We start from the raw sequence: 23,321 nt of genomic DNA on the forward strand, positions 1-23,321 counted from the left end.
ATCCACGAAAAAAAAAAAAAAAAAAAAAAATTAAAAGCATGTGCTCTGCAAAAGACACTGTTAAGAGAATGAAAAGATAAGCTACAGATTGGGAGAAAATATTTGTAAAACACAAACTGGATAAAGGATTGGTATCCAAAATACAAAAAGAACTCTAAAAACTCAACAATAAGAAAAAAAACCCAGCTGCAAAGTGGGCAAATGATCTAAGATACCTCACCAAAGAAGACAGACAGATGGCAAATAAACATATGAAAAGATGCTCAATATCAACTCCGTAGAAAACTGCAAATTAAAACAAGATACTATACACACGCCTATAAAATTGGCAAAAATTGGAAACATGGACAACACAAAATGCTGGTGAGGATGTGGAACAACAGGAACTCTCATTCACTGCTGGTGGGAACACAACATGGCATAGCCACTGCAACAGGTTGGCAATTTCTTAGAAAGCTAAAAATAAGCTTATCGTAAGTATGAATCGTACTCCTAGGTATTTATCCAAAGGAGTTGAAAACTTATGTCCATACAAAAAACTGCATATGAATGTTTACAGCAGCTTTATTCATAGTTGCCAAACTTGGAAGCAACTAAGATGTCCTTCAGTAGGTGAATGGATAAACTACAGTACATCCAGACAATGGATTATTGTTCATTGATAAAAAGAAATGAGCTATAAAACCATGAAAAGACATGGAGGATTAAATGCATAGGCTAAGAGAAAGAAGCCAGTCCAAAAAGGCTACATGCTGTATGATTCCAACTAGAGAGACAGTGAAAAGATCAGTGGTTGCCAGGGGCTTGGGGAAAGACAGGGGTGGGGGAGGGAGGCACGGGGTGATGTGTATGTAGAGCACAGGGCATTTTTAGGGCAGTGAAACTATTCTGTATACTGTGATGACCAAAAAGTAAAACTTAATCTAAACTGTGAATTTAGTAATCATGTATCAAAACTGGTTCATCACAGACTAATACAGAATGTGAATAATGGAGGAAGCTCTGGGGGTGGGGAGAAAGGATATATGGGAACTCTGTTTCTGTGCAATTTTTATAAAAACTTAAAACTGCTCTAAAAAGAATCTATTAAAATAGCCAAAATATTTTTTTAAAGCATGAAACAATATACTCCAACTAACAATGAACAATCATGCTTTTATCAGTAACTATTGGCAAATAAAATACTCTATATGAGAGAATGTCCCAGATAGCTACACTCACCACCCTAAACACACTGAAATTCATAATTTTTAAAATAGTATATCTATTTCTCTGTTTTGTATAACAGGATATTTTAAATATAACTTGATCCTTTTGATTTGGACTAATGTCAACTATTATTCTGTCAGGGAATATTGAGGTTTTTAGGCCACTGTCAAGGTGTATTGAATTGGTAATTCTTCTGACTCTTCCACTGTTTTCAGCTGCAAATTTTTAGTCCAACAACTTTTAGCAGCCACCTACTCCATAATTCCAATCTGTTATCTACTTAAATTTAGACTGAAATGAAAGTTTTAAGGTAAAATTAGATGAGCAGACTTATTAAAAGCTTTTTATTTTAAACACAACTTTAGTGTAAAAGATCTTTGTATGTCCACTTAACTCTAGTATATGGGCAACTGCATGAGTTTCATGGTAACTGTTTCCCTCCCAGCTCAGAGAGCATTTATTTTTTATTTCTGGTTTTATGGCAGTATTGAGGTGAAAGGAAGTCTTAATGTCACATACGGGCAGATATAACTTCATGTGGCATATTTTTAAAATCTTCCTAATAAACAGCCACATATTTTCTTCTTCAATGGTTTCTTTTCATTCTATCCACTTCCTTGACTTTCCCCTCTACAATTCCAACGCCCCCTTCACCTTCCAGCTTCCTTTTTATCTTACCTCCTGAATTTTAAGGTTCATTTTACGTTTTGTGGTCTTCAGTTCCCCTTCAATAATGGCTGCATTCTTCTAAAACAGAAGGAGAAAAGGTTCTAAATAGTCTGAAATGATAGGAAGAAACTGTCTATGGTATATCACAGTTCAAATCTAGACTTTTCTGGGGCAACCTATAAATGCTATTCTGAATACAGTTATAAATACTTCTTATTATGAGTCTAAAGTAATTATTACAATGAGATATTTAAAGTTATTTTATTACTTTGATTCATGACTTCTATCATTTTCCCTTTCAGATAATTAAAAAATGATTAGTCACATGTACCTCCTATGTAAAATTCAATAATCAGAGGAAAACCTAGTAATTGCTAGACACTTTTCTTACAGGGTATATTCCTATTTTTTTAAGTACTCCATTTTTTCTAGCCTCAAATATTATCTGTGCTTAGGAGTTGAGGATGAAAAACACAGCTTTAACTATTCATTCTCTTTTATATTATTATTAATAGCACTACAATCTAAGATGTAAAAACTCAAAGCTGTCTTTGCCTTATTCTCTACCTTCAGCCCCTATCCAATACCACATTCTAACATATCTTTCCTCTCAAAATGCCACAACCGTAGTTCAGACCTAATAAAGTCTGTCTCAAATAAGGCAATGGATTCCTAATTGGTTTTCCTATCTTCAATCTCTTCTTCTATAATTGATACTCTACACTACTGCTAGATTAGTTTTCTTGTTTTCATTATGTCACTTTCTTATCAAAAATTTAATCACTCCCCATAGGATCAAGCCCAGCTACTTGATTATTCTTGATTTTGAGATCCTCTATGACGTTATCCCTAGCCAATTTCCAACTTATTTTACATAAACAAATCCTCACTCCTGTCCAGCTAGTTTATGCATTTCCTCCTAACTGCACCCACGGGAAAGATCTAGGTTCAAATCTTAGTTACAGGAAGAAAACAGGCAAGTGTGATCTTGGAGAGGTGACTTCTCTCTGAGCCCAGTACACTTATCATTAAAATAGAGACAATAGGGCTTCCCTGGTGGCGCAGTGGTTGAGAGTCCGCCTGCCGATGCAGGGGACACGGGTTTGTGCCCTGGTCCGGGAAGATCCCACATGCCGCGGAGCGGCTGGGCCCGTGAGCTATGGCCGCTGAGCCTGCGCTCCGCAACGGGAGAGGCCACAACAGTGAGAGGCCTGTGTTCCGCAAAAAAAAAAGAGACAACAATATCCTACATCTTGAGGTTTTGCAGAGATTAAACAAAACATGTTTTAAACAAAATAACATCTGTTACACTGCCTGGCCTGTGAAGGGAAAACAAAATCATTAGTTTTTTTCCCTAGTCTTATTTTTTGCTGCCTCTGTGTGTGGTCTTTTAAATGTCCTCACCTCACTGCTTTGCCTTCTAAAGGTTCATCTCAAGTCCCGTCTCTTCCTTGAAGCCTAGCCTAATCTATTCTAGACAGGACATGCGCACCTTCCCAAACCCACCTGAATACAGAACACTTAGTTGGCAATATTTGCTTATTGTCCTATACTGTCCTTTAATATTTCTTATACACTTATTTTCTCTCTTTAGTTTCTCCTGCTATGCCTTGTTCTCCCAGCTAGCATATAAGCTCTTGAAGAGCACAGACTCCCTCATATCTCCGGATCTGCACAGTCACATGTAGAGGGTAGGAATCTATACTCAATTACTGACAGCACACAACGTTATAGGCTGTCGATGTAGATAAATTTCAGATGTCAAGAATCCTCACACCAACATCACCTATTTTTAAAAGTCAGTTTTATGGGTCTGTTGCCTCCTCCAGCTAACACATTAACAGTGAGTTTGTATTCCAGAACTCTGGACTCAAACCTTTGTCTCTGAGGCAAGCTGCAGAGTCACAGTCAACCTTTCCACCTCATCTTGTGCCTTGTCTTCTTTCTCTTTTACATCTCTTAGTTGCTGGCACAAATTCATCACTTCCAGTTACAATAGCTTCAGATCCCTGGAACGCTCCTCCTGTATTGTATTCAGTCTTTCCTTTAGAAAATCTATCAGACAGGACAGGAGGGTCATCAAGCAGATTAAAGAAGGTCAGGAAAAGAAAAGAATCATGAACTCATCAAGCACCCACACAGGACCGAATTTATGATGATTCTCTTCTCTCTATACCTGTTTTCTGTGGGTTCAAATCTTTTGCAGTTTGCAGACGAAGATGTTCATCTTCAAGGACTGGATGAGGCTTTCGAGACGGCACATTCGATTTACCAGAAACTCACAGTTCTTCCATAAAATATCTGTTTTTCCTGAACAAATTATTTCATTCTGGATAGGGCTAATGATGTTCTGGCTCACAGGCTCTTCTAAACATTTTGGAGTTTGCAAGTGGCCTCTGGACAAAGATCCCAATATAACAATATTATAGGGTAATCCCAACCATCGAATCAATGTAACATTTCTACTGCGTATAAAAACTATATTCCTTAGTTAACCAGTATCTGATAGCCTCTGCAAATTTAAACATAAAGAGCACTATTAGGTAAAGAGGATGAGACCAATGTGGGATGGGTAAAGACCACTGATTTTTTTTTTTTTTTTTTTTTGCGGTACGCGGGCCTCTCACTGTTGTGGCCTCTCCCGTTGCGCAGCACAGGCTCCAGACGCGCAGGCTCAACGGCCATGGCTCATGGGCCCAGCCGCTCTGCGGCATGTGGGATCTTCCCAGACCGGGGCACGAACCCGTGTCCCCTGCATCGGCAGGCGGACTCTCAACCACTGAGCCACCAGGGAGGCCCAAGACCACTGATTTTTTAATGGTTATTTTAATTGGAATTTTCTGTAAACTTATTTTTTTATTTTTTATTTTTTTAATAATACACAATGTATTTATTTATTTATTTATTTATGGCTGTGTTGGGTCTTCATTTCTGTGCATGGGCTTTCTCTAGTTGTGGCAAGTGGGGGTCACTCTTCATCGCGGTGCGCAGGCCTCTCACTATCGCGGCCTCTGTTGTTGCGGAGCACAGGCTCCAGACGCGCAGGCTCAGTAATTGTGGCTCACGGGCCCAGTTGCTCCATGGCATGTGGGATCTTCCCAGACCAGGGCTCGAACCTGTGTCGTCTGCATTGGCAGGCAGATTCTCAACCACTGCGCCACCAGGGAAGCCCTGTAAACTTATTTTGTATGTAAAAGCAAGTGATATATAAAACATGTTAAATGCTAATTCTATAATGGTAAACTAAGAATTAAAGTTAGCATGGAGGCAGTATTTCACATCCTTTTTAGAAAAGTTTTAAACAAGGTGATAATAAACATTCCCATTTTGTTCTAACATACTCAACACTGGTACATATTTAATCTTTGCTGAAGAGTTATTTATTCTATGTGTGCTATAATACCAACTATACTAATTTTAGGTCTTCGTAAGAGACATTCAGGAAATACATACGTAATTTTAAAGAAAATGACACCAGTAAATTCAACATTGGCCACTTAAGCACGCAGATTCCTCAAGGCCTTTGACAATCTAACTTTTAATGGCAATAACTTCTTCAGGAGCACAAAGGAAAAACACAGTTCTTCTTTTGAGTACTTCATTCTAAACTATGAATTTTTTTTTAAGACTTATAACCTCTCTTTTAATTTACAATAAATCTGGAGAAAGAAAATAGAGACCATATTAATGCATGAATCAAGTTGTAGATGTTCACCTTAACTAATATCAAAGTCTATTTTTATTTTTAAAAAAGGACCAAAATTTTTTTTCTAATTATATAAAAAATTACATTTTTTTTTTTTTTTTTTTTTTTTTTTGGCCTCCCACTGTTGTGGCCCCTCCCGTTGCAGAGCACAGGCTCCGGATGCGCAGGCTTAGCGGCCATGGCTCACGGGCCCAGCCGCTCTGCGGCATGTGGTATCTTCCCAGACCGGGGCATGAACCCCGTGTCCCCTGCATCGGCAGGCGGACTCTCAACCACTGCGCCACCAGGGAAGCCCTACATTTGTTTTTAATCAAGTATTGAGGGAGAATAGGATATCGAAGTTTGTGCACCTAATTAACACACTTTAAAAATCTGTTTAGAATAGTGGTAGTAGCTCCATTACAGGAGGACAACTCTTTATCTTGCAAATATTTTCTAATTAATATTCTAATGTTATTTCTCAATTCTTTTCTAAGTACCTATTTCACTTGCCAAACCACCCACACTGTGACTCCTTATTAGTAACCAGTGAGGCAAAATTCTTCAACCTACAAAGATATTGTGACACAATTTTTTAATTTGTTACCTTTTTTCACCAAAGTCCAACAGTATTAGGTCATCCCTCAGAGAACTGGTCTGTACCTCAACTATTCTCACCCTTTGCTGAAGTACCGTGAATGTTTCAGAAGCTGTAGCATTGATATGGGCTGGAGAGAGGTATGGTCTGGACATTGCAGTTTCCATATGCACCTGAGATTAAAGTCACAGTATTAGTGTAGTCGGTTCTATTATTGTTCAAAATAGCCACTGCCCCTTCCTGTGGAGGATTATACATCCCTGCCCTGTTGAGCTTGGAAATGGCCATGTGTCCTGCTTTGGTCAATTAAATGTGGGTAGAAGCTTTAAGAGCCAACTTGTCATTCATCATCTCTTTTCCCTTCTCCATGCGATGAGCAACATCCCAGATAGGGCCTGCTCCATGTGCCAAGATCCCAGAGTAAAGATTACATGAGCAGAGCCATGGCCCATCCATGACATACAGTGTGAGTGAGCAAGAAACTAATGTTGTTATAAGCCGCAGATCGTTAGGTAGTTTGTTACTGCAGCACAATCTAGTCTATCCTGTCTGCTACGATTAGACATACACTAGGACCTATGACTTGGCTGAAGGAGTTATTACCTCTTTTCATTGCTAGCCATTTTCATTTTAACATATTCCCATCCAACCTTTCTGAAAACAAAACAAAACAACACTCTATAGTACTTGGATCTCCGAGCAGTTGTCATAAAATAGATTTACCAACTACCTTGAAGCAGTGACTTTTAAAAATAACTTGCAAACATAACTTCATAGCAAAGACTATTTTACACCTACTGACATCAAATTTCCAGACTCCTCCCGCAAGACCACATGAGAGTAAATGGGAGTAGTGAGACTACTCTTTCAGGTATTAGTGACAGAAGCAGAATCAGCTTATAAGCAGTCCCAACATTTAAACGAATCATGTGCCCAAAGTTCAATGACAAGATCATTGGTGGAAACTTTAAGGACATTTTCCTGCAACTCTATCCTGTATAGACATTTCTATACTAATCAAACCATAAACCTTAAGCATTACTAGCAATAGTGTATGTGTGGGAATGTGTTCACAAAGGCCCCACTTGGGATATTCGTAATACACCTTTCTCTCCCACTTGCTGTGTGATTAGATACCTCCCCGAGGTATCCCAGGCAATGGAAGTGGGGACTCCCTCAGGTTCAAGTCACTGAAGGTGGTCCCCAGGACCCAGGGAAGGAATTAAAGAAGTCTTAAAACTGGTGGCAGGATTTAAGGGGGCACCAGCGTAAAGGCTAAGCTTCTTGCCAATGTAACACTGTTACAGCCACTGAGGACAGCTCTTTAACCACCTTCTATCTTTCCCCCACAGGTCCCAGAGAATGGCCTGTTTCTCTCTTTTTACTTAAAACAAAACAAAACAAACCCCAAACAAACAAACAAATACTTTACTGAGGAATAGTTGACAAATATAATTGTATACATTTAAAGTGTACAACATGATGATTTTATATACATACACCTTGCAGAATGGTTACCAAGATCAAAATAATTAACACATCCACATAATTAACAACCTCACATAGTTAACATAAGTAACTTTTTTTCTTTGTGGTAAGAATACTTAAAGATCTACTCTCAGCAACTTTCAAGTATACAATACCATATTATTAACTATAGTCACCATGTTATACACTTGATCCTCAGAATGTCTTATTTGAAAAGGCAACCTACAGAATGAGAGAAAATATTTGCAAACCATATATCTAATAATGGTTAGTATCCAAAATATATAAAGAACTCAGTAGCAAAGGAAGAAATAATCCAATTAAAAAATGGGCAGAGGGCCTGAATAGACATTTTTCTAAAGAAAATATACAGGTGGCCAACAGGTACATGAAAAGATGCTCAACATCACAAATCATCAGGGAAATGCAAATCGAAATCACAAGATAGCAGCTCACACATGTTAGAATGGCTAGTTTTAAAAAGACAAGAGATAACAAACGTTGACAAGGATGTGGAGAAAAGGGAACCTTATGTACTGTTGGTGGGAATGTAAACTGGTACAGCCATAATGGAAGACAGTATGGAGGGTCCTCAAAAAATTAAAATTTGAACTACCATATGATCCAGCAGCCCCACTCCTGGGTATATATCTGAAGGAACTAAAATCAGTATCTTGAGATATCCGCATATCCACGTTCACTGCACCATTATTCACAATAGCCAAGAGATGGAAACAACCTAAACGTCCTTCAGTGGAAGAACAGATAAAGATGTGATTTATATATATATATATATGTATATATATATATATATATATATATATATGGAATGTTATTCAGCCACATGAGAGGAAATCCTGCCATTTGCAGGATAAACCTGGAGGGCATTATGCTAAGTGAAATAAGCTGGACAGAGAAAAAATAGTGTGGTATCACTTATATATGGACTCTAAAAACCAAACAAACAAAAAAATCTGATTTCATAGAAACAGAGAATAGAATGGTGGTTGCCAGGGGCTGGAAGATAGGGGAAATGGAATGATGTAGGTCAAACGGTACACATTTTCTTTTTATTCTTATTTTATGCTCCTGACCAAGATGTCTCTCCTTTGTGCTCCTCTATAAAACAGAATGCATTTCTGACACACATAACCTTTTTGAATTCTTTAGATTTTCTGTTAACAATCAGCTTAAGGACAGGGGGTAAAGAAGTTCTCTTCTATTAACTGCTTTTCATGCTTTCAATTCATTCTTGAAGGGAATGACAAAAGTAGACACAGATATTAATAGAGTCTCTGGATACACAAAGATATGAAGGTTCATCTACATTTCTGAAAAAAGCCAGGTTTGGAGTTTCCTGCTCAGGTTACCACATGGGCCAGGATAATGTCCCTCAGGTAATAGAAAGAAAAACCTCAAAGACAAACCTTAGGGCTGGTTCTACCGCCATGAAACCAGGGCTAGGGTTGGGGGAACCACCAATAGTGTGGCGTGGGAAGAAAATAGAGAGGTAACAGTGAAGAAACACCAGACGGGTTTACCCTCCATTCCATTTTCTGTCACCTGCTGTCTGGCTACCGCCAACATAGAAATAAACCAGGCCTGGGGTTGGGAGAAAAATTACGGAAAGGGTGTTTTTTTTTTTTTTTTTTTTTGCGGTATGTGGGCCTCTCACTGTTGTGGCCTCTCCCATTGTGGAGCACAGGCTCCGGACGAGCAGGCCCAGCGGCCATGGCTCACGGGCCCAGCCGCTCCACGGCATGTGGGATCTTCCCAGACCGGGGCACGAACCCGTATCCCCTGCATCGGCAGGCAGACTCTCAACCACTGCGCCACCAGGGAAGCCCGGAAAGGGTGTTTAATGGGGTTTGTGACAGGCAGTTGGCTCCTTTGTCCTCCCTCCAAAAGAAGTTGAAAAGTTCATGTCTCCACCCTCCCTTACAGCTGGCATATCCATGTGACATATCCTGGCCAGTGAGACTTTAGGCAGAAGTTTGCAAGAAGCTTCTGGGAAGACTTTTTTTTTTCTGATAAAAAGAACAGAAATGATGGCACCTGTCCTTTCCTTCCCCTGTATGATGCCCGGAGCTCTGAGGGCTCTCTTTAAGTCAGCCATGCAGTACCTCACTGTTAAATGTAAACAAAGAGTCTGGGATCACCAGCATCTGAGAAACAAGGAAAAGGCCGGAGAAGCTCAGACTAAGCTGACTTACTAGTAACCTCCAAACTTTGCTTATGTGAGAAATATAAACTTTTGTTTAGTCACACTTTCCTGTTGCTTGCAACAAAAGCAGTCCTGGAATACATAGTAGTTCCAGATAATAGTTGGTAGAGAGGTGGGAAGAAGGAGGAGGTAAAGAAAATGACAAGCGGTGCTGGAGGTGGGCGGGGAGGGCAATTTCTGTGGCAACTTGTTAGGCCCAGGGAGCTGGTTATAATATAAAGGACTGTCCAATTAATTTATGTCAGAAGTCAGATACATAATACTAACACAAATATAAAAGTTCATTTTTGGTGGACAAGTTCAGTCAGGTATTGGGCATCTTTCCTGTTTTAAATTTAACATTTCCAAAACAACTCCTGATCTTTCCCCCTGAAACCTGTTCTTCCTAATAGGCTTTCTTTGTCTCAGTTAATGGCAACACCGTGCTTCCAATGCATCCTTTCTCATCTAATCTATCAACCAAACCTATCTTTAAAATATGTCTGGACTCTGACCACTTCTTACTGTTCCGTTGCTAGCACCCTCGTGCTAGCCAGCGGCATCTCCCCTGGGTTATCGTAGTAGCTTTACAACTGGTCTTCCTACTTTGCTGTTGTCTTTCTACCGTCTCTGCCTGGCTACCATCTAGGCAGATTGATCCAGTTAAAAGTTAAGGTAGATCACAACATTTCTCCACTCTAAACCTTCCAATAGCTCTGAAAGTAAAGGCAGACCTTTACAATAGCCTTTAACGTTCTAAGTAACCTGTCCTGTTATTACTCTCTGACCTTATCTCCCACTATTCTCTCCTTCACTTTGTGCTTTCCAGTCAAACTGACCTCCTTACTGTTCGTGGACCCATCAGGCCTTCTCACTTAGGGTCTTTGCACTCTCTGTTCACTCTTTCTGGACCTTTCTGTCCCATCCAGATGTCACTCCTGTACCTCCTTCACAGGTCTTTGCTTAAATATCATCTCAGTGAGGTTTCCTTTGACCCCTCTGTTTAAAATGGAAGCCTGCACCACAGCCTCCCTCCCATCCTCTTTCCTACTTTTTCTCCATTGTACTTATCACCAGTGAACACCATCAGTCAGTGTCCCAGGCACCTCGATCTCTCCCTCCTTAGGATGAATTTTCTATAAACCTCCTCTCCCTCAGAGGCTGGGGGCCAAGTTTATTCTTTTTTGTTTGAGAGTATTTTTTCTCTCCAGAAGCCTGAGACGCTCCAGTATAGATCAGGTTCAGGTGGGTGTGAGTGATGATGCCAATCAAATTCTTACCTAAACATAAATAGACTTACTTTCTCTTTTCTGAGAAAATGAAGCAATTTAATTTGTGTTGTTTTCCATCTTGTTTTTATGGCTGAATGCGCACACATACCCTGTAAGGTTATGTAAGCATTTTATATCTATTTTGGGTACCTTGGGGAAATAACAGCAAAACTATGACATTTCGACAATTACATGAAAAAATTTTAGGTGGGAATCTGCATCTTATTGAAAATATGTGGGCAACTTGTACTCCATTTGTACTCAGTGGACCTTTCTCCCCTGACTCCAAATAAGGGATATAAATTCTGAAGTTGTCAATATATACATGGCTTTTAAAGCCGTGGAGACTGGATAACAGAGAACAGAAAAGATTCAAGGACCTAGTCCTGGGCGCTCCAAAATCAGTGTGGAGCATTCAAGCCAGACCTAACCCGAGCTTCACCTCAGTAAGGTCAGATTCTTAATCATTTTCTATCTTCAGAGCCCAGACAGTACATGGGACATTGTGGGTGGCAAACAGCGGTATAGTTCAACAAAAATTTAACTTTGCTCCAGCCTAATTGGTAGGAGCTGGGGAAACAGCAATGAACGAATGTAAATTCCTGACACCTGCATTCTAACGAGTGGGCCAGGGTAGATAACCGGTGGCAAAACCAGAAAACGAAATGGCTTTCCCAGGAATCTATAACGCCAACCTAACATATAAATAAAGAAAAGTCGGACTGGGGCTTATGCGCGGCCCTCTCTGGTGGCTATCCTTCCCCCGCTGGAGCCAGGTCAATGCAAACCTCGCTCCTAAACGGTTTTCACCGGCATCCAGCGCAGAAGCGCCATAATTCAGGGTCCTGAGGTCCAGAGGGCAAGTGTAAACTCCGCCAGCTAGGGGAGAGGGCGGCAGGGAGCGATGACTGGGACCTTATCTGAACCGCCGACCCGCCCCCGCGGACTCCGGACCTCCCAGGGTCCCGCAGCCTCACCCCACAGTCCACCTGTCCGCCTGTGGCTCTGTCCGGCTGCAGGTGGGCTGGTTTCTATGGAACTAAGACAGCGCTTTAAACCTACCCGCTCTCCGGCGCGGTAGCTCCCGTACGCAGGCGCACCCGTGGCAGGGCATGCCGGGAATCGCAGTTTTCCCGGCCCTGAAGGGCCCTCCGCCCCGGGCGGCACCCAGGCCGCTATCCGGAGGCGCGCACGGAACGCGCAGCCCCGTGACCCGGACGACTACAGATCTCCATTGAGCTCGCGAGCGGGTCACGCCGGGATAGGTAGTTTCAGCCCGCTCACGTCCCGGAGGTCCTGCGGCGTCCGCTTTGCGGAATTACCCATCCCAGGCCGGTGAGCGTGCGGCGTTTGGGTCATTTGACACATACCCTGCAGCCAGTCAGAGTCCAAGAGAAGAAAATGTTTTTAGTTTTAGAAGGATGAAAGTATCAAGTAACTTATGAACGACAGGAAAATAAGATTTTGTTAATGAGCATAAAAACTGGTAAAAATACCGAGCTCAAACATTCCTCTCATTGAAGAAAAAAACAAGCCCCTCTTCATCCTCGTTCATCATGGCCAGACCGAGAGTAAAACACATGTCTGCTCCCTGGTTTTTGTCTCTTCAGCATAATTTATTTCTTGCTTTGTCTACAGGTGAGTAGGTATTTCTCAGTTCGACTGTAAGTAGCTGCGAAACGAGAGAGAGCACCGAGAATAAAACTGCAGTCGTTTCTGAGTTTTGCCGTAAGACTGGGAATTCACACTTACCGGGAAGTCTTCTACAGTGAAAAGGCAACACGGCTTTGATTTAGGTAGCTGGACAGAACACCTTTTACCAGCACCAGGGCAATTAATGTATTCTTCTCGTCTCTCTGGGGTTGCAGCTGAGAATAACTTTAGCCCTCAGATCCGAGATGAGTCCTTTGCTTAGCGAGTGGCTGGCTGAATTGATCTGGCAATTCTTATTCTGATAGACGAGACTCACGTGATATGGAGAGAATGTCCAAACCACAGCTGTAAGGCATATTCATCAAACTGTAGGGCCATCCGGTGAAGGAGAAATGAGCACCGCAAACGTTATTCAGGTGAAGGGGCCAAATAAAGCTTTTAATATGAAAAGTGGGAGAGTATTTTAGAGCGTCAATACAAAGAGCCAATTACTCGTAGGTTTTCTCTTGCAGTGACCTCCGATTTATGGATGAAGGTGGGGGATATGTGTATGCACTCGGTAGATAATCTGCACACTTCAGTGTAATGAGAGTTTTCACCTTCTCCTTGACTCTCCATATTAAACAGCAGTCAGGGAGCCAAATTGATTAAATTTAGTGTTTTTAATTTATTTTCCTCTGTCTACCATTTGGTAAACCACATTAGAACTTAAGTCAGGCAATTACAGAGTTAAAGAATCTGAAGTCGTCAATAAATTCATCTGTTAGAGAAGGGGTTTCTGGACACCTGAGAATTTACTATATTAAAAGTCTGTTTTTATTCTAAGTGCCTGAACGTATTGATTTTTTTTTTCTGATTTCCCTCTTGATTTTCAATTGATAAATAGTTTCACACTTGTTGACCCCACTCAAAAACAAGGTCTTTTCAGCCATGGAAATCCTAGGGATTCCATGAGGACCATCCTCTCTCATGACTACTATGATAGCCTTCTAACTGGTTTTCTGATCACTCTTCCCAAAGCATCCTTCATATAGCTACTAAAATGATCTTTTGAGAAAGTAAATCTGATTATCTTATTCCTTTGCTTAAAAACATTTAATAGTTCCCCACTTGAACTTTTAGTTTTCCATTGAACAGTATGAAGCCCAAATTTCTAATGGCTTCAGCCTAATCCACCAGCCTCATCTGCATCTGGCCCCCCAAGGGAACCTTGAATTCAAGCCTACAGGCACGTCTTTGTTCTTGCAGGCTCTGCACCCTCCGCCAGGCATGCCCTCCCTCTTATCAGTTTGGTGACTTCAATGGAAATGTAACCTCTTCTGCAGAGCCATTCTGTTCCCTCCCAAAGTATTTAGTGTACAGCATAATTGTCAGTGTGCCTTACCTCCCCTTGATTAGGCTGTAAGCTACTTGATGACAGGACCTTTGTTCTCTTTATTTTGATTTTTAAATTTTCAGCAGCAAGCACAAGGCCTGGCAGACAGTAGAGGCTTGGTAAGTTGTTGTTTAGTGAATGAATTAATGAATAAATTTTGAATGCTTCTACAGAGGCTATGTCTCACTCTCCTGACTAATCTTATATAATCATGGTACAGTGATCAAAACTAAGAAATTAGTACTGGTATGATACAGTTAATGAAACAACAAACTTCATTTAGATTTCATCAGTTTACCCACTAATGTCTTTTTTCTGTTTCAGGATGCAATCCAGGATCCTACATTGCATTTACTTGTCCTGTCTCCTTCCTCAGCCTTTGTCTTTCATGACCTTAGGATCTTTGAAGACTACTGGTCAGTTATTTTGTAAAATGTCCCTCAATTTGGGTTTGTCATGATTTCTCATGACTAGATCGAGGTTATGCAATGTGGGAAAAATACCACAGAAGTGATATTGTGTACTTCATGGTGCCTCATATTCGGGGGTACATGATATGCCTGCCTTATTACTGTTTAAGTTAATATTCATCTCTTGCTTATGGTGATCCCTGTTAGACTTCTCCAGTAATCTTACTGTGTTCTTCTCTGTAACTAATAAGTATTTGGGGAGAGACACTTCAAGCCTGTGCAAATATCCTGTTTCTCCTTAAACTTTCACCCACTAAATTTAGCTGGTTTTTCTTGCTAACAGCTTTTATGGTGTGTTAATGGTGGCTTTCTATTTTCCTCATTTACTACTTGGAGTTCTTTTGTAGAGAGGAGTTGTATGTTTTCTCCCATTTATTTATTTATTCAGTTATTTACATCAGTATGAGCTTATGGATATTTATTTTATTCTTTGGGTTATAATTCAATACCATTATTCTTTTATTGCTGAAATCGTTCCAGCTTTGGCCATTCAGAGACCATTAAGGAGCCACTGTGTCTCATTTTTTTTTTTCTTTAAGCACTACCCTACTTTCTATCATTGCAAGATTTCCAGGCTCATCTTGTATTTTCCTGGCCCAGCCCTAGATTCAACCACTTCTGCAAGGAGCCCTGTTTCTTTTTATTAAAGAATGGTATTTAAAATCTGAATGCTAGGCTATCACTGCTTCTAGTTCCTCTCAGAAGACATAGGTAGGAAATATATGTATAAATACCACCCCATGCATATACATTAATATATCTATATTTCTGTATCTATCTGTGTATATATATGTTTTACATGTATGTAAATGTGTGGACATGTAAACAAGACATGAGTTCATACCGATATTCCCACTCAAATCCAGCACCACAGTTTATTCTAACTTTTGCCCTTTTATTTTAACTTCTTTCTGTGACTGTGGGAAACCTGGCTCTCATTATCCACAATACATCTACTTGTTTGTTCAACCCTAGTGCACATATAAAGCAGTTTTAAAAATTGCTAATCCATACCGGATAAGAAACACATTTAAAACTAGAGCATGTTGCTTGGGCATAGATCTTATTGTCTTTAGCCTTATAGCACCCAGTCCAAACACCATTTTCCAAAGTTACTTGGGTCACTCCTTTCTTCTCCACCTGATTCAGGGTGGCTATTTGATTTATTTGTAATACAGTTAGATTTATATGTCCCAGTCTGCATTCCAGCTTGTGTTCTGTCCAAATCCTTGTTGGTTTTATCTAATTTCCATATGGTAAAATGTACTATTTGTGGTGTACAGTTCAATGAGTTTCAACAAATTGTTAGAGTTTTCTATCTCCCACCACAGTTGTATATAGAAGTTTCCTCACCCTCAAAATTCCATCATTCTACCCCTTAATAGTCAGTCCCTCCCCACCACCTCCCAGCCTCTGACAACTGGCATGTTTTCCATACCCATAATTTTGCTTTTCCAAAATGTCATGTTAATGCAGTCATACCCTTTGGGTCTGACCTCTTTCATTTAGCAAATGCATTTAAGATTTATCCATGTTGTTGCATGAATCAATAATTCATTTTTTTTGCGGTACACGGGCCTCTCACTGTCGTGGCCTCCCCTGTTGCGGAGCACAGGCTCAGGACGCGCAGGCTCAGCGGCCATGGCTCACGGGCCCAGCCGTTCCGCGGCATGTGGGATCTTCCCGGACCGGGGCACGAACCCGCGTCCCCTGCATCGGCAGGCGGACTCTCAACCACTGCGCCACCTGGGAAGCCCCAATAATTCATTTTTATAGCTGACTAGCATTCCACTGTATTGATATATCAGTTTGCTTATTCATTCACTGGTTGAAGGACATCTCAGTTGTTTCCAGTTTGGGGGGGTGGTTGTTAATAAAGCTTCTATAAATATTTGCATAGAAGTTTTTGTGTAAAAATAAATTTTTCATTTCTCTTGGATTAAACACTTAGGAGTGGAATTGCTGGATTATATAGTAGGTATATGTTTAAATTTGTAAGACACTGCCAAACTGCTTTCCACAGTGGCTCTACCATCTTGCATATACATCAACAATGGATGGCATTCCCAGTTGCTTCTCATCCTTGTCCACACTTGATAGTGTCAGTATTTTTTTTTCTTTAACCATTCTAGTAAGTGTGTAGTGATATCTTGTGGCTTAATTCACATCTCCTCAGTGACTAATGATGTTGAACATATTTTCATATTGCTTATTTTACATGAATGTATCTTTTATAATAAAGTGTCTGTTCATACCTTTTGCCCATTTTAAAAATGGGGTGGTCTTTTCCTGATAAACTTTTTGAGATACAAGTCCTTTATCAAAATGTGATTTGACAACATTTTCTCTTAGTCTGTGGCTTGTCTTTTCATTCTCTGGACAGTGTTTTGCAGAGCAAAAGTTTTTAATTTTGATAGAACCAACTTACCAGTTTTTTTTTCTTTTATGTTTTGCTCTTTAGGTGTCATACCTAAAATTTCCTTGCCTAACCCTAGGTCATGCAGATTTTTTCTTATTATTTCTTCTGGAAGTTGTACCATTTTGTGTTTTACCTTTACGTCTATGATCTAGAGTTATTTTTTAAAATAAGGTATGAGGTATAAGTTGTTTTGTTTTTGGTTATGGACATCCAATTATTCTAGCACTATTGTTGGAAAGATTATCCATCCTTTCTTCTAGTGCAACACTGTCTTTGGTTAGTGTAGATTACAGTATTTCTTGAAATCAGAAAGCGTAGTCTTCCAACTCTGTTCTTCTTTTTCAACTTTATTTTGGCTATTCTAATTCTTTTGCCTTTCCCTAGAAATTTAAAAATCAACTTGTTGATACCTACAAAAAATTCTGCTAAGGTTTTGATGGGGAATATGCTGAATCTGTATATCAAGTTGGGGAGAATTTAGGATTAGTATTATTGAGTCTATCAATCCACGAACATGATATATCTCTCTACTTATTTAAGTCTTTGATTTATTTTATCTGTATTTTGTAGTTTTCAGCATATAGATCCTATTCATAGTTTGATTTATATCTATGTTTTCTTTTTGGGGGGTGCTATTGTAAATATTGTTTAAAAAATTTTTTAATCCAAGTTAGTTTATAGAAATGTAATTGACTTTTGTATTTATCTCTTATCCTGTGACTTTGGTAAATTCACTTACTAGTTTTAGGAACTGTTTTTGCTATATTTGGGGGGATTTTCTATGTAAAAATCCAGTCATCTTTAAATAGAGTATTTTCCCCCCTTACAATCTGAAATGACTTTATTTTTCTAACCTTGTTGCACTGGCTAGGACTTTCACTGTGGTGTTGAGTAGGAGTGGTGAAAGGAGATTATCTTTACCATGTTCCCATTAAGTTTGATATTAGTTGTAGGTTTTTTATGGTTATCCTTTATCAGGTTAAGGAATTTCCCTTCCACTTCTAGTTTGTTGAGAGTTTTTATTATGAAGAGGTGTTGAATTTTGTCAAATGCTATTGAGATAATCATGTTTTGTTTTGTTTTGTTTCTTCTTTATCTGGTAATCTGGTGAATTACACTGAGTTTTCAAAAGTTGAACCAACCTTGTATTCCTAGGTTTTGCCCGACTTGGTCATTCTGTATTATTTTTGTTATATATGCCTAGATTTGATTTGCTAATAGTTTTCCTTTAATTTTTATTTTATATTGGACTATAGTTGATTTACAATGTTGTGTTACTTTCAGGTGTACACAAAGTGATTCAGTTATACATATACATATATTTGTTCTTTTTCAGATTCTTTCCCCATATAGGTTATTATAGAATATTGAGTAGAGTTCCCTGTGCTATACAGTAGGTCCTTATTGATTATCTATTTTATATATAGTAGTGTGTCTATGTTAATCCCAACCTCCTAATTTATCCCTCCCTGCAACCCCTTCCCTTTGGTAACCATAAGTTTGTTTTCTAAGTCTGTGAGTGTTTCTGTTTTGTAAATAAGTTCATTTGTATCATCTTTTCAGATTCCGCATATAAGTGATGTCATATGATATTTGTCTTTCTCTGTATGACTTACTTCACTTAGTATGATAATCTTTAGGCCCATACAGGTTGCTGCAAATGGCATTATTTCATTCGTTTTTATGGCTGAGTAATATTCCATTTATATATGTACTGTATCTTATTGCTAATAGTTTATTGAGGATTTTTGTATCTGTATTTGTGGGGGGATACTGGTATTTATTTTCAGTTTATTATAATGTGTTTGATTGTGATATTAGGATAATCCTAGCAGTATAAAATACATGAGAAGTGTTTCCTCTTCTTATATTTTCTGAAAGGGATTATTTAGAATTGATATTATTTCTTCCTTAAGTGTTTTTTAGAATTTGCCAGTGAACATTGGGCCTGGAGTTTTCTCTGTTGAAAGGTTTTGAACTACAAATTCAGTTTCTTTAATAGCTATAGGACTAGGTTTTTTGTTTTGTTTTGTTTTGTTTTTGATATTGCAGTGTTTTTTAGTGAGTTTAAGTAATTTTTGTCTTTTAATAATTGGTCTCTTTTATCTGAGTTGATTTATAGGCATAGAGTTGTTTGCAGTCTTCTTTTATTATCCTTTTATTCTCTATGGGATCTGTTTTGATAGTTCCTCTTTCATTCCTAATATTGGCAATTTTTGTCTTCTGTCTTTGTTTTCTTGGTCAGTATGGCTAGAGGTTTATCAATTTTATTGATTTTTTTTTCAAAGAACAAGCTTTGGTTTCATTGATTCTCTCTATTGATTTTCTGTTTTCAAATTTATTGAGTTTTTTCTCTCATGTTTATTATTTAAACCAGAACATTTTCAAGAATAAAAAGGGGGCACTATTAATAATTAAACCAAGACAAAAAGCACAAACTGGAAATGTTCCAGGAAAACCAGGGTGTATGGTCACCCTACCTATAGGATATGTGGGATGGGGAAAATGGTAGCTGGGAACCTCTGTGGGAATAAAATTTTACAGTGTATACCTTTTAGTATTATTTTCATTTTTAATCATTTGAATGTATAACCTATTAAAAATAAAATAAATGTACTTCTTTAAATATCTGGCATAAAGTAAGATCTCAGTGTATGCTGTTGAATAAACGAATGAATCAGTCGATTAGTTAGCATTGGTGATTACCTGAGTTTCACTGGAGAAAATGGGATAATCATTATATATCCAACTCTGAAAGTCTACAACATATGTATCAGAATTGAATGATTAGTTTGCTCTGTATTCCTAATCTGCAGGTTTGGTGACATGAATATTATTATCTCAGACTTGGTTATATTGTTCTCATTATTTATATCTTTCTTTGCCTGTTTTGATTAATTTGAAGCATCTTACATATGAAGAAAGAGTAAACTGCAACTTACTGTAGAAAATCGGGAGAAAAGAAAGGGACATCATTGAGGTCCTGTAGAGGGCATCACTGAGGGTTTCCTCAGCGCTATTCCTTTTCCTCAGAACCTGTGCCTCATCTCCATAGTTACTGTGAGGATTTCCATTTTCATACATTGTTCTGTATATATGTCTCCAGCACAGCCAGAGTCTTTTCCACATAATTTTTGGCCAAGAGAAACTGCACAGTAATGGGAAAACTGCTGAGAAATAAAATTTATAAAGTGGTTGTTTAGAATTCAATGGGTGAAATGTTATAACTGCAGCAAGGACCTTAGTTCAGTTGTTTCTGAAATTTAGCTGCATTATTGTGTATTCAGTACATCCTTCAGTTCCATGAGTCAATAAATCATATGAATAGAATAAAATTTTTATTTATGGAATGAAAAAAGGTTCTTAAAGAACTGGTCTGATAAGTTAAATGTAAGTAATGAATTCAGATAAGTGTTCCTATAAATAATAAGAATGCTCCTATTTTTAATAATCAAAGATTAACTTAGCCCTTCAAAACACAAGGCTCTGGAATAAGTTACAGGTCAGTATTACAACAGGAATGTGTCTCATCTAAAATATAGGAAATTTCAGGTGGGTGAAAAAGGTGGAAATCAAAATAATGTTTTACCCAGACATTGAATTCTAAACAGCCAATTTATAGGTCTTATTTCTCTGAATCTGTTCCATTACTGCTAAGGTTCTATGATTCCTTTATAGACCTCTCATAATTATATTTGGACAGAGATGACACCTTGTTACAATAGTGATAATCCCTACAAAATATAAATATATGTATTCCACTAAAAACATTCAAATCGAGACCAAGGTATCACTTGGATATCTCGGTGAAACAATGATCAAATGGTAAAAGGTTAAATCTTTATAAGACATTATTTAATAAGATTATATGACAAAGTAGAACTATTTCTCTTCTGGCACTCAACAAATAGAAAAATCCATATTCACATTGCTTTCTTCTTTGTTTCCTCCATAACAATCAGTACTGAAAACCCACAAAGATAGTAAATTCAGTCAAACGTATTGTTGATAAAATCAAGCTTCTATAATAGCTCTGAAGTGCATACTGTCTCTTGAAACCTTTGACAACTTGGCTGGTTTCATTTTCTACCCCCGTGTATTCTCTTCCTGGAAAGCGTCCTGGCTTCTTAAAATAACTGTTCGTGGAAAACATTCTCTCTAGATACAGTGCTATGAAGGTATAATATTTTTCCTTATATAAACTCAACAGCTTAATAAAGTCAAAAGGACTACTATTTAATATGATAATGAGGAAATTGAGTTCATATATTCCTTATTCTAGAATTACAGTACTAAAGATTTTTCTTAAACAGAAATCTATCTTTGTTCTAGAAATATTAACCAATATGCCTAACTCTTTAGCTGTATGATCTTGGGAAAGTTACTAGACTCTCTGTACTTTAGTTTCCATATTTGTAAAGTAGAGAGGATTAAGTAAGTTAATAATACCACCAGGAGACAATTGTCTATAGGTCTCTCACATTTCTCTATGACTTGTGAAGAAAGGCACTGATTGCCCTTTCTCTGGACTCTCTTTTCAAGAACATTTTTAGAGGGAAAATAGAGATAGAGTCTGCCTCTGGAGCAAAGGGAAGGCTTGCTTACAATCCATTATAAAAGATTTGGATTCCCAAAGCTCAGGGATCCCCTCCTGTAACACCATCCACTTCATATGCAATGAGGCCCCTCTGGTAATTTGAGGAAAAGGGAACTAATGCAAACATGCTGATCCTTATGCTGCTTGCTGTGTCCAGAGTAACAAAGTCCCTTGTCTCTTACCCAGGAGTCTCGTGTCTCTGTCAGCATCCATGAAACTGTGGCAGGATAACTTGTGAGCTTGAAAGTAGGGTAAAATCTGAGACCCTTTACAGTTTTGGGGGCTTCCCTGGTGGCGCAGTGGTTGAGAGTCTGCCTGCTGATGCAGGGGACACGGGTTCGTGCCCCGGTCCGGGAAGATCCCACATGCTGCGGAGCGGCTGGGCCCGTGAGCCGTGGTCGCTGAGCCTGCGCGTCTGGAGCCTGTGCTCCGCAACAGGAGAGGCCACAACAGTGAGAGGCCTGCGTACCGCAAAAAAAAATAATAATAAAATAAAATAAAATTTAAAAAGGGCTAATATTTTGTGATGTGAAAATTACATGAAATTAAAATTTCACTTTCCATAAATACAAATTTATTGAACACAGCCATGCTTATTCATCTACATATTGTATGTGACTGCTTTTGTACTACAATGACAGAGCTGAGTTGTTGTGACACAGATCATATGGCCCAAATTACTGAAAATATTCCTTCCATTTGGCTGTTTACATAAAAAGTTTGCACCTGATCTGGGTTATCTCAGGCTTTGCATCTGTTGAGTGTCTTTCCCGTTAAGAATTGGCCACATGTTCCTAGTTTTTTGTATGTTGAGTAATTTTGGATTGTATTCTGGACATTTTTTTTTTTTTTTGCAGTACACGGACCTCTCACTGTTGTGGCCTCTCCTGTTGCGGGGCACAGGCTTTGGACGTGCAGGCTCAGCAGCCATGGCTCACAGGCCCAGCCGCTCCGCGGTATGTGGGATCTTTCCAGACCAGGGCACGAACTGCATTGGCAGGCGGACTCTCAACCACTGCGCCACCAGGGAAGCCCCTGGACATTTTGAATAATATATAGTGAGACTCTGGGACCTGTTAAAGTCCTCTGGAGAATGTTGATTACTTTTTGATTTAACAGAAATCAACCTAGTTAGGTTCACACTTTAAGCTCTGTCTCAACTTCTGTGGGAGTGGCTCCAATATCATTTCAATTTTTGAAGGTTTTTCTATGCTACTTTACATCTATTCCATGCATGTACAGCTCGGTGGTGAGCTTGTGACTTATGTCGGTTCATACACAGAACCAAAGGATCTCCTTTAGCTCTCTCCTCTCTGATATTTCCATCATTTTCTCCGACTTTTTAGGGCCCCTTTTCCCAGTCTTCTGGCTAGAAAGATGGTATTTCTCTCAGAGTTATAGGTGCCCATGGTACTGCACAGTTACACACAACTGGAGTTTTCCTTAGGTTAACACCAGCAGATAAAAGAGGAAAAGAAAAAAAGAAGAAAAAAGGGAAATTAACCCCTGCACAGGCCATTCTTCAAGTTTTGAGTCCTCTCCATGGTCCACCTGTTATTTTTCTCCCTGAAGTCCCCAGGTAGTTGCTATTCATATACTGTCCATGGTTTATATTTGTATAAGGTTTTAGCTCCTGCATGGAATTAAGGGGTTGAGATTTCCAGGGCATAAACACATCCTAAGC

At 39.0% G+C, this 23,321-nt stretch overlaps 1 protein-coding gene across 1 annotated transcript in view; it reads right to left on the reverse strand.

Moving 5' to 3' along the window:
* Nucleotides 1-11,957, reverse strand: part of CCDC150 (coiled-coil domain containing 150) — a 90,749-nt gene extending 78,792 nt beyond the window's left edge. Inside the window, 6 exon segments of the mRNA XM_007465706.1 lie at nt 1,888-1,956; nt 3,755-3,933; nt 4,055-4,093; nt 4,096-4,274; nt 6,171-6,334; nt 11,934-11,957. Of these exon segments, the coding sequence (XP_007465768.1) occupies nt 1,888-1,956; nt 3,755-3,933; nt 4,055-4,093; nt 4,096-4,274; nt 6,171-6,334; nt 11,934-11,957 (654 nt within the window).
* Between the last annotated feature and the right edge of the window lie 11,364 nt (nt 11,958-23,321).

This window comes from Lipotes vexillifer, unplaced genomic scaffold, assembly GCF_000442215.2.
Source record: "Lipotes vexillifer unplaced genomic scaffold, Lipotes_vexillifer_v1.1 scaffold113, whole genome shotgun sequence".
Classification (NCBI taxonomy): Eukaryota; Metazoa; Chordata; class Mammalia; order Artiodactyla; family Lipotidae; genus Lipotes; species Lipotes vexillifer.